This window comes from Saccostrea echinata, unplaced genomic scaffold, assembly GCF_033153115.1.
Source record: "Saccostrea echinata isolate AGI-Se365-2 ecotype Australia unplaced genomic scaffold, CSIRO_AGI_Sech_v1 ptg000083l, whole genome shotgun sequence".
NCBI lineage: Eukaryota > Metazoa > Mollusca > Bivalvia > Ostreida > Ostreidae > Saccostrea > Saccostrea echinata.
In genome coordinates this window covers 1,032,473-1,045,144 of record NW_026889832.1, presented here as the reverse complement: position 1 = coordinate 1,045,144, position 12,672 = coordinate 1,032,473, and the positions used below count along the sequence as shown (strand labels likewise).

The 12,672-nt window shown below is 35.1% G+C and overlaps 1 protein-coding gene across 1 annotated transcript in view; it reads left to right on the top strand.

Annotated features, from left to right (window-relative positions):
- Positions 1-2,791, top strand: part of LOC133176865 (uncharacterized) — a 28,996-nt gene extending 26,205 nt beyond the window's left edge. Inside the window, exons 10-11 of the mRNA XM_061311923.1 lie at positions 2,062-2,096; positions 2,523-2,791. Of these exons, the coding sequence (XP_061167907.1) occupies positions 2,062-2,096; positions 2,523-2,786 (299 nt within the window). The 3' untranslated portion in view covers positions 2,787-2,791. The remainder of the gene's footprint in view (positions 1-2,061; positions 2,097-2,522) is intronic.
- Positions 2,792-12,672: the final 9,881 nt, after the last annotated feature.

Genomic DNA, 12,672 nt, shown 5'->3' with positions numbered 1-12,672 from the left:
ACTTAAAATCATCAAACTTTGTGAGTTGAGACCTTTTTGTGTCTCGGAGTATGTTTACCAGAAAGTATGTCACTGTTACATACTTTTGGAATCTCATTTCTATATCTGAATATTTAAGATATTAAGGGGCTTTGAATCATCAAACTTTGTCAGTTGATTCATCTTGGGTTCTCAGAGTGTTTTGACCAAGATGTAGGTCATGATGACCTACTTTTGGAATTTCAAGGCTTTATCTAAATATACAGGATACTTTATAGAGGCTTCAAATAGAAGTGATAGGTTGTACAATTTATCAGAAGAGTGATTCAAGGCCCTTGGGCCTATTGTATATTGAAAATATACATGACATCTTTGAAAATCTTTTTAGCTCACCTGAGCCAAAGACTCAATTGAGCTTTTCTGATTGAAATTTGTCCATTGTCTGTCGTCGTTGTTGTTGTCATCGTTAACTTTTTCACAATATCATTTTCTTCTCCAGAACCACTGGGTCAATTTCAACCAAACTTGGAACAGAGTTTCCTTTGATGAAATGGATTCAAGTTTGTTCAAATGAAGGGCCACGCCCTCTTCCAAGGGGAGATAATTACAAAATAGTGAAAAATTAATGGCATCTTTTGAAAATCTTCTTCTCAAGAACCAATGGGCCAGGAAAGATGAAACTCGTGTGGAATCATTGTCAGGTACATGTAATGTAGATTCAAGTTTGTTCAAATCATGACCTCTGGGTAGGGTGGGGCCACAATGGGGCCACAATGGACGATCAAAGTTTAACATAGGAGTATATAGGAAAAATCTTCAAAACTCTTCTACTCAAGAACAGCAAAGTTATGATTGGTTATATTTATATGAAAGCATCCTCAGGTGGTGTAGGTTCAAGTTTATTCAAATCTTGATCTCCGGGGGAAAGGTGGGGCCACAACGGACGATCAAAGTTTTACATAGGAAAAATCTTTAAAAATCTTCTCAAGAACAGCAAAGCAATTATTGGTCATATTTATATGGAAGCATCCTCAGATAGTGTAGATTCAAGTTTGTTCAAATCATGACCCCCGGGCTTAGGGTGGGGTCACAATGAAAGTTCCAACTTGTAGGAAAAAAACCCACAGTTAGTCAAAGAAATATGTAATCATCCTTAGTTAGCGTAGATTCAATTTTGTTCAAACCATTAAAATTACCCTGTGAAGAGATGTAGGTCTAAGGATTCCTGTGTCTGCAGACAGCTTATGGTATCTGAAAGTATAAAACTTAAACGGCAGAAACACTGAACAAGTCAAACAAAGATATCATATGGGGTAGAGGTGGGAGGGTATTTTAAAATTTTTTAGCCCTGAATTTCTAAACCGTCTTCTGGTTTCAGGCAATCGTCAATCCTCGGCTGACTTCGCTATGCTCCATACAAACCTCGGATGTAATTGGTGGAGGAATATGCATTAAATCGATATATTTCTCCGCCGGAAACTGCCTTGTAACTCATTTCATATTTCGCTCTACATAAAGTTCTTCAAAAAGTTTTTCAACTTGTCTAATTCTTCCTTTATATATTGTTTTTGATTACAACCTTATGTTAGTAATGTTTGAAAGCAAAAACATACATGTAGTGTTGGGCGTGCCACAAAGTAACTCAGATTTCAAAAATATAACATTTGGAGGAATTTCAAATGTATCAGCAAACTGGTAGAACACCGTTTACGTCCGAGGTTAGTGTGCGAGGCACGAGCCACTCGAGGAGCTCCGAGGGGATTTCAGGCGTTGATTGAAAGAGGAAGTGCGGATGCACAGGCAGATACACAAAATTATCAATTAAATAAACAAAATTTTAGATATATACAATACATTAATCCTAATCAATTTTAGTTTAATACAATCTTATTAGGAGAATAGCTTTGATAACGGCACATATTTACAGACAAGCCGAAATATGTGCAAATATTCAGGTGATTGTTGAGACACTTATGCTTCTCTCTCTCTCTCTCTCTCTCTCTCGTGCCATTCGGCAGGCAAAGACATTTTTGTAATGAAGTGTAAAGGGTGCATAAATTTTGTTTCCATTTTTTTTTCCAGTCAATCTGATAAAGCCAGAAAAAGAAGTAACTGAGGTAATTACTCGAAGTATAGTACCAATACTCACATGAAGTGTGTAACGCTTTCGCTCTTTTGACCTCTATAATTCCCTGGGGCAATTTCAACCAAACTTGACCCCAAGCATATTCAAATAAAGGCCTAATTCCTATTTTCAAGAGAGTTAGGAAATATATGAAATGAAAATATGTCATCTTATATCTGTCGTATATACACATTTCTTCCAAAGTGCAGGCAATGTGTATCACATAAATTCAAGTTTAAACAATGCTATGAGGCCATTGAGACTAAATTTTTTATCGTTATTGTTCAAATAAACACAAGTCTTTCTCATTATCATGGATCATTTTCAACCAATGATAATATAGTGCTCAAATTATTATACATGTACCTGTCCTGTAAATATAGTTAAATTGTTAAACTATTCAGTTTTTTTTTTTCAGGAAGATGATTGTCAAACGTTGGTTAATGCGCTTAGTGATGGACTAGAAAGGTTGGCAATTCTTCAGTCAGGACACAGCAGTGAAAATTATAATGAAGACAATAAAAAGTTGAATGTAATTGCAAGAAAAATATATGAAAACGAAACAAACTTTTCGAATGAGACTTCTACAGCAATACATGAACACATAGCAGAACTGGAGTCCCTGGAGAGGTATTTTCGAAGACAGAAGGATCAAGAAAATGAGTATTTACCACCAGATTAAAACTTTTTTTTTTAAATAATGTTAATCTTTCAAGATATGTTGCTAATGCTTGGAAACTGATACATGTATGTATGTATTAATGCTATCTTGTCAACTGGCACTTATGTATAATTTTGCGTAAATATACATGTTGTTATACTAATTATGTTAAGGTTAATTGTTAGAAAAGTTCGCAGACAAATTCTTGTCACAGATCTTTCGGATGAAACCTTAAAAGCCGAGGTCCCGTTTCACGGTATGCGTTGGCACGATAAAGAATCCCCACTGCTCAGTGGCCCTGAGTGCCGAGTATAGGTCTAAATTTGAAGCCTTTCACCGGCATACGTTGACGTCTATATATAAGTGAAAAATTCTCGGATGGGGCGTTAAACAACATACAATCAATTAATTTTCTCAAGAACCATTGTTCCCGAAAAGAAGGTACGAGTGAAAGCTTCATTACACAGTGAAGATTCATACTAGTGAAAATCATGACCGTCGGGTAAGACCACAACAGTGGGTCTAAGTTAAACATGGAAATATATAGGAAATACCTGTAAAATAATCTTCTCAAGAACAGCAACGCCATGATTAGTTCGGCAGGTCGTTTTGTACTTAATAATTCTCTAAAGATATTTGGAAGTCATTCGAAAATGTATATCACGAATTTGCTGTATGTTATGATATAATGAATTACGGATATAGCGATTTAAAATCACAACGTAAAGAACTTCGCTTTAACCGAGTTATACTGTGATGTTAAATTTGGTATTCTCTTCTGATCTGGCATTTGATCCCACTTCCGGTGTTTCCAGAAGTCCGTGTTTTTGCTTTACAATTTGATTTACTTACTGGATTTTTTTTAAAGGAATTGATCACTGTTCTTTCGTTTATCCTTTTTGCATTTAGCGATGCTTGTCATCACAATTTCTCAGAGTTTTACTGTGTCTTTTGGAAGAGTTTTTTCTTGACTTCCTAGTTATCTGAATCTAAGTTTTACAGCATACATATATTAATCATTGTAAATAGGATGTATAAATGTTTGTCTTTTATTAATGTGAAATCAGTGCATTGTGCTTGTCAAATTTCATTAAATGTTTGAATTTTTTAATCTTGTTTCTTTTTCTTTTTTTAAGCTCACGTGAGCTGAAAGCTCAAGTGAGCTTTTCTGGTCACCCATTGTCCAGCCGTCTGTCCGTCTGTCCGTGTGTCTGTAACTTATCACATTTTCAACATTTTCTCGAGATCCAATTGGCCAATTTGCTACAAAGTATTCTTAGGTGAAGGAGTGTTTAAATTGTTAAAATGAAGGGGCCAAGTCCCCTTCCAGTTGAAGATAACCAAGAAAAGACTCAGATAGGGTGGGGTCATAAAAATCTTTTTCTCAAGAACCACTGGGCCAGAAAAGATGAAACTTATGTGGAATCTTTCTGAGGTAGTGTATATTCTAAATGGTTCAAATCATGGCCCCCGAGGGTAAGTTGGTGCCGCAATAGGGAATCAAATTTTTGCTTTGAAATATATAGGAAAAATCTTAAGAATTCTTCTTGTAAAGAAAAGGTGAATTGCTGAAGTAGTGTTGATTCGAATTTGTTCCAATTATTGGCCCCAGGAGAAGGATCTGGGCCCCAATTAGAAATCAGAGTTTTACATACGAATATGTAGAAAAAAATCTTTAAAAATCATCTTCTTATGAACAGCAAGTTATTGATTGGTCATATTTATATGGAAGCATCATCAGTAAGTGTAGAATCAAAATTGTAAAAATAATGACCCCAGGGGTAGGATGGGGCCACAATGGGCGATCAAAGTTTTATATGGGAATGTATAGGAAAAGTCTTTTAAGAACTGCAAAGCTATGATCATATTTATATGCAAGCATCCTCATTACGTGTAGAATCAAGTTTGTTTAAATCTTGACCCCCGAGGGTAGTTAGGGGCCACACTGAGCAATCAAAGTTTTACAATAGAATAGCAGATAAATGTAAAGTAAAAAATCTACATAAGCCATGATTAGTCATGGAAGTACAGATTCAAGTTTGTTTAAATCATGACCCCCCCCCCCCCCTTCCGTGGACAATTTTTATATTTAAATTTCAATAATGACCGATGTTTTTTTCTCATAGCCAATTTGCTCTAGTGAGGGGTGTGGCCCATGGGCCTCCTGTTTTTTTTTTCTTTCTTTTTTTAGGGGGGATTTAGAAAATTGGAAATTTTCAGGTTTTAATTAAAAAAAACGAAGCAGTTTAGATTAATCCACTTGTCACACTGTATTTATACACCAAGGTAATAATGATAAATTCTAATTCTGCAGCAAATGTGAATTCATTTTTTATTAGTCCCCTACCGGTGAAACCGGAGGGGACTATAGGTTTCCTCTGAGTCTGTCCGTCCATCTCTCTGTCTGTCTGTTCTCTGTCTCTCTGTCTGTCTGTCAGTCTGTCCCACTTGGTTTTCCGCACTTTTTTTTCTAAACGCTTGCAGATATTGAGCTGATTTTTGGAGTTTGAGTGTATCTTGATGACTTACAGATCAAGTTTGCATTTCGTTCCGCTTCAATGATTTTTGACGGAATTACGCCCTTTTCAATATTTCAGGGTTTTCCGCAATTTTTTTTGTAAACGCTTGCAGATATTGAGCTGATTTTTGGTATGTGACTTTACCTTGATGAGTTATAGACGAAGTTTGCATTTCGTTCCGCTTCATTGATTTTTGACGGAATTATGGCATTTTTTAATGTTTAACGGGAACCAGATTACACTTGCCGGAAGGGGACTAGAATTGCTAATGCAATACTCTCAGAATGCTTGTTATTATTACAATGTATGTTTTGTTATTCTTTCCATCATCTTTGGTAAACTTTTGAACATCTCCTGCTTCTTTCAAATGACTTAACATAGTACAACAAATTTTGATGTGCAGCAAATTAAATATGGGTAAAGAAACAGAATTAATGAATTTTATTCCCATTGGGACTTGAGGAGTGGGGCCAACATACGAGGCAGCTCGTTGTAGGACCCCTGACGTCGTGATGATAGAATTAAGAGAGATAACTGCTGAAAATATTCCTAATGTTTACTGTGAAAGCTGCAAGGTAGGCGATTTTAAAAGTCATTGAAACCCAGAGATTAATCTTTACCTGTCACATTGGGATCAATTTTGAAATACCTAGCTCTCTCAGTTTATTATTACAGATTCGTCAGTGATGGATAAAAGAATTTTAAGGCTTCTTAAAATATTTCATGCATATTGATTAATATGTCTGTCAGGTTTGCAAAAGTTATCGCTCTTGCTATGTACTTTAATAGTAGCTTGGATCCTTGCTTCCTTTCAGGACTCCGGCTGCTTAACATTTTTAATAGCGTTAAAATTGGTGGAAGTGCATGATTATTTTGATGTGCACATTTACAAAGCAACAGAAATATTTATCGACTTTGAAAAAAGTAAAACCAAATAAAAAATCAATCAAATTCTAAAAAAAAAAAAAAGAAGACATTTTTGGGTGAGGCCAATTTTTTTTACAGAGGCCAAATTTGAGGCTAGGCCAAGTTTTGAGGCCTGGGACCAAATTTGGTTTGGAGTCAAATTAATAGAGGCTAAATTAGAGGTCAGGCCAAGCGGCCCAGACCAGGTTTTATCCATAAAAATCAGGCCTTTCATAGTAACAATTGGTAGTTATAGCGTTTCAATCGCTCTAAGAGTAGCTGGACAGTGCCCGACTATCAAATATCATATGAAGTTTCCGATTACCATGCTTTTAGTTGAGCCATCTTCACAAATAATCAGTTATTCTGTTTTACATCATGTATTTCAGATAACGTCACTTTTGTGGTCGATGAGGTAATTGCGATGTCATTTAATTTCTCACTTAATTGATAGCAGACAAACATATGAGGATAATTTTTGGGAACAAGTTGGTATAAATCATCTATCAGATAACCATAAAGAAAAAATAAATGTAAGGGGGTGGAGAATCTTGAGAATGAAGAGGCCACTCTTTCTCGTGCTTATCACTGTGATCTACGCTAGCCAACGACAGAGGTGAATGTATGAGCCGATGGTAGAGAGTGTGTGGGTGTAACAGTTCCTTGTTAAAATAAATGCCTTTCTTAGCGAAGGCTGAAATATATAAACTCTCTGGTAGCGGTTAACACTGACAGTCAGAACGTTGCCATCCAAGAACCATCAGACCTGATGCAATAAATGCCCAAAACTTTAGTATTTCCTCGTATTGACTTTTCGGGATAAAATTGTTCCCCGGGAGCAGCAATTTCTCTTACTCGCAGAAGCATTCAAATGTTTTTTTTTTTTTATCTGTAAATCAAATTTCGTCAACATTGTTTGGAAATTCCTGTGATCGTCCTCTGAACCAGAGTACTTTCAGTGTCCAATTGAATTAGATGCTGCATGATTATCATACATGTATGAGGTTTTAAATTCAACTCAAAGCGAATCATTCAGTAGATAATTATTTGGTAACACTTTGGTTTAAGTCATTTTAAGTCATAAGCCACTTATGACGTGATAACTATCTACAATATCATATCGTAAACAAATCATGAAATCGTATGATGTAAAACTGTATATATGATGTAAAATCCCTTCCATTGGAATAATACCGTATTTTTATTTTATCATATTTCTTTCATATCTAAGATTTATCGGGTAATTGAGATCGAGAAATGTTATGAAACACTCAGTGTATATGTACATAATATGAACGTAAACTTTGAAGGAAAAAAAAAAAAAAAAAAAAACAGTGATGTGTCTAATATAAACTCAGGTACGAGGAAGTATAATTTGAACGTTTTCATACATCGAGTTGTTTTCGGTAAACGTTACAACTGTGTCTCTCAACTCACGAGTATTGGAGGTATATTTCCGATCATAAATGCAAATAGCAACGCAAGTAAGAATCATAACTATGTCCACAAAACCAAACACCTTTATAAGAATCAGGATAATAATGTTTATACTGAAATGCTCCTTTGTCGGAACACTGCTTGTATCTTGTGTGTACGTGGATATCCCTGTTGTCCAAATGGTATGGTTTTCCACTTCTATACTGCTGACCGTAGATAGTTCTTCCGATTCTATGAATAAAATATTGCATAAACAATATTTTGAATATATCTGTATTCGTATAATTATTATTATTATTATTTTTTTTTTTGTATTTTTAACTAACGAATATCTGAACAAAAATGCGGGTTTAGTGTCTTTCAACACTGAAGGAATTGTATCTTGTTAATTTTGGGAGAAGTCAAAGTGTTGGTAGGGGGTTTTAACATGTTTCTTGGTTTGAAAACTTTAAGAGATAGAAGTGTCGTGGTCAGTCGTCCTTTATCTCATAATAGGAGAATTTAGATACCCCTCCTTTTTTCCGAGACAATATACATATATACAACGATTTTGCTAAAGGAACGAGATAGACTTACCTGTTGATGTAATTGGACAACCTTGAGAAATGTGACACAATTCCATTGAACATTGGCAGGATCCTTGACACTTTTCCCCATAGTAAGGAAATGGACATTTTGTACAGTTTATTCCACCATATCCTGGTAAGCATTCTAAAGTGATGTTAATTCTTGGTTAGCTTGGAAAAAGTTTACTTTCTACAATAGCTGTTTTAAAACATTTTAGGCAACAAGAAAAAAAGGCCGTGTCATTATGTCAAATTGAAAACATTGCCAAAACGGGCAGAGTTGCTAGAAGACACTAACTTAACATTAATTTTGACATAAACAAAGGTTAGGTTGAAACTTAACTTTCAGTAATTATACCCCTGCTCCGAAGGAGAGGGGGGTATACTGTTTTACTCTTGGTGTCTGCCTGTCTGTGTGTGTGTCCGTGTAGCTGTGTGTGTGTCTGTGTGTGTGTCTGTCCGTAACAAATTTTCGTTGCAGTTTTCTCAGCAACTACTCATCACAGATAATTGAAATTTCAGCACAGTCTTTTTTTTTTAGACATGCCAAATGGTGGGATTCATTTTTGTATGAATTTGATGTCAACATGAGAGTGTATATTCACATCACAGCGGAAATATTACATCTGAGCATATTCACCTCACAGCAGGAGTATTACTAGTAAGCATTCGCTCACAGACTTTTTGTTTTTAGCTCACCTGAGCCGAATTAAGGCGATCAAAGTTTTACATAGGAGAAATCTTCAAAAATCTTCTTCTCAAGAACAGCAAAGCTATGATTGGTCATTTTTATATGGAAGCAACCTCAGGTAGTGCAGATTCAAGTTTGTTCAAATCATGACTCCCTGGGGTAGGTTGGGGTCACAATGGACTATCAAAGTTTTACATAGGAATAAATAGGAAAAAATCTTTAAAAACCTTCTTCTGAAGAACAGCAAAGCCTTAATTAGTCAAATTTTAATTGAAGCATCCTCAGGTAATGTAGATTCAAATTTTGTTCAAATCATGACCCCCTCCCCCTCCCCTCCCCCGGAGGATAGAGGGGCCATAACAGGGGATCATTGTTATCCAAAGGAGTACAAATGAGTTATCAATAAAAATTGTCGTCTTAAGAACATCAAAGCCATTATTTGTCATATTAATTCAAAAGCATCCCTATGAAGTATAGACTCAATTTAGTTCTAATCAACCCCCCCCCCCCCCCAACCACTTTTATATCAAAACTTTTCAAGATTGAACTGATTTCTGCTTTTTCCTAGCCAGAGTGCTCAGGTGAGCGATGTGGTCCCTGGACCTCTTGTTTATCTTTTGGTCAACTGTACAAAGAATAATGGCCCTGTAAAACATAACATGCACAAAACTTGGGCTGCTTATTAATATGTAATATCATGAGTACCACTTCATATACTAACTTTCTCAGCGTGGTTTGTTTTATTGAGATTGAAATTTTATCACTCTACAGTGTATATGTATGATGCATAAAAAACAATGATAATGAGCTATTCCTTGTAATTATGAAGTATTCGAGCATGAAAATCTGCTTACTTCGTCCGATTGCGTTCGAGAGGAGTGTTATCTTCTTCTTTTTTTTTTTTTTGATTTTTTAAAATTATTTTTTTGCTTTGAATATTTCTATTTAAACTGAAATGCATGGACATATCATTAACCTATAAATCACATGTGCATGTATAAAGAGATGAGATACACATGTACTCCTCTACATTTGAAATAAGGATGCAAGTCATAATACCTCAAAAAATGTATCAAATTTTACCATGACGACCTCATGTCGAAAAGTGTATTGCGATCAGTTACTTGTTTATGCATTGGCGTACGGGATTTAACTAGCAACAAAAATATAAAAGTGGTAAGTTTTGATATTATAGTTCATTACTCAAGAAGTTTTAAACCGAAAATTATTTCAATTGCTGGTATTTCAAGGAATCGATATTTTTGTGACACAGTAAACATTTCCAGCATAAATTTGGCCCCGCCACATTTACGTAGCCTTAACAATGCTGCCAGATTATGTTATGTCCATTAGCATGCCAAAGCAACTTGCATATATTTCATGTAATAGCACAGAGGAAGCTTTAAAAGTGACATTTTGTTCTACGTTAAAATTTAACTACAGGATTTCAGTGGAAGCAGATTCTCTTATTCACTTACTTTGGCATTTTTGACTTTCAACATCCCACGAGTAATCTGGACAGCAACCTTTGAAACCTCTGTATGAAAGAATTTTATAATAGTAAAATCATTTTTTATGAATTAGTCAAAATAAACCATGTATTGAGCGAAATACAATTATAGTTTATTCGTATGACTTTACTTATATCGTAGATAATAAGTAATAAGATACAACTCCACTCATACATGTAATTATAATTTAAGGCTTCCATCAATGAAAATGCTTAAAATCCTGGTACTGTAGTTGCCAAATGAGATGATATAAGTGTATGAAGACCGCAAAATATTTTTCTCACTTGCGTGGCACCCATCGATTTCTGTAAAATTGCCTACAGGTACTTACCTCTCGCATTTCGGAATGGTTGAGCAATTTGAAAGAATAAATATGACTGCCCACAATAATGATACAAAAGTATACAATATATTATCCATCAGATGTACAGATATGAGCGTAGCATCCTGGTTTATGACTGTATATCTGAATAATTGGTGTATCTTAATAATGCTGTAGATTTTCTTCCTTCATCCGTTAATCTATGAGGAAAAAACTTGAGTACAAGTTTTTAGGTTTTGATTTAAGTGTCAATTATTTGCGAGATAACGATGTGACATCCCCATCTGTATATACAGGATGAAAACATCGTTAGGAAAGATGGTTATTTATTTACAAAATGATAATTACATGTATTACACTACATTAGTCTTATACATGTTAACCAGTTTGTCATTGACATTACTCTAATTATACATTCTAATTATACATTCTAATTATACAGATAGTAGAAATATTAATTTTAACCGAATTTTCATTTTTTTTTTTGGTTGGCTTTACTAAAAATTCATTAGCAATAATGATAAGTAGTAAATATTACAGGCTATAAATATCTATTTAATATACTAACAGACTGCAACACTCTATGTAAGATGAGATGGAGTTGACACAACATTTTTTTTTTTATTAAATTTTATTAGAATTGAATCGTCATTATACAAATCCATATAAGATGGTTTAGTGTCCACCTTTTTATCGTCATTTACCATACTTTTTTTTTTGAAAAAAGACATGATTCAAATCAAAATTTGAAGAATATGCGTTTAGAAACAGTTTAACGTCTTAGCATTCCTTGGGATTATCTGCATTGGCTTGCATTTAATTGACATTCCTCAACTTGATTAAGAACATCATTAATACATGTAATTAACATGTGCATTTTATATAAAACATGACGACTTGACAATTGCTCAAAACTGTTAATTACTGAAATACTTTAAAAGAACATTTCCTTTGAAATGATAGTGTAGCAATGGTAGAAGTAAGTACTATAGGTTTTCATTATGTGCTTTTGTACAGCAAGGAAGTTTTAAAAAAATTGTTCAATGCATGCACGAGGAAGTTTTTAAAATGCATTGAAACTTTTCATTGTTGAAATTTTATGCATTAGAGCATACAAATATTTATCAAGGTCCCAGAGGCAAATTGTAAATGGAGTCATCAAAGAGTGTCCGGCGTCCGTCTGTCGTCTGACTTCTGTAGTCCGTAAACTTTTCACATTTTTGACTTCTCTCAAGAACCACTGGGCAAACTTCAACCAAACTTGCCACAAAACATCCTTCGGTGAAGGGGATTTAAGGAAGTGCCCCGCCTTCTTTCAATTGGAGATAATTAAGAATTCGTAAAAATTTGGTGGCATCATTTAAAAATCTTCTTCTCAAGAACCACTGGGTAGGAAAAGATGAAACTTATGTGAAAGCTTTATTGTCATCTCTCTCGAGAGATGACATTAAGTTTGAAACCCGGATGTGAAATCTAGTGTAAGCTGTCATTGATAAGCTGGTGGTCTGGCAAATGACGCGATTTTTAAATATAGAGATCCTATACTGCTCAAAGAATGAGCGATCTGTCTCATTATCAAACAAAATATTAACAGGCCATTCCAACACACACACACACACCCTCTCACACACTCACACACCCTCACACACACACACACACACACAGAGGGGAATCAAAAAGAGTCAGAGAGACAGGATTGCTTTGGTAGTGGTGGGTCTTCAAAATACATGTAGTCATCTAGGCTGTTGCGTAAAGGACGGACAGCGCGGCGTATTAACACGCATTCTCTATAAGCACCAACAAATTTACTATAGGGCTTGGAAACGACATGTCTCGGATTCTGATGAAATTTGCACCACAGGTGTGTCTTGGTACAAAACTAGCAAATATGGTGTCGGAAGTTCCACACGTGCATCCGGTTGCCATGGAAACGGATCCATTGAATTTGGCCATTT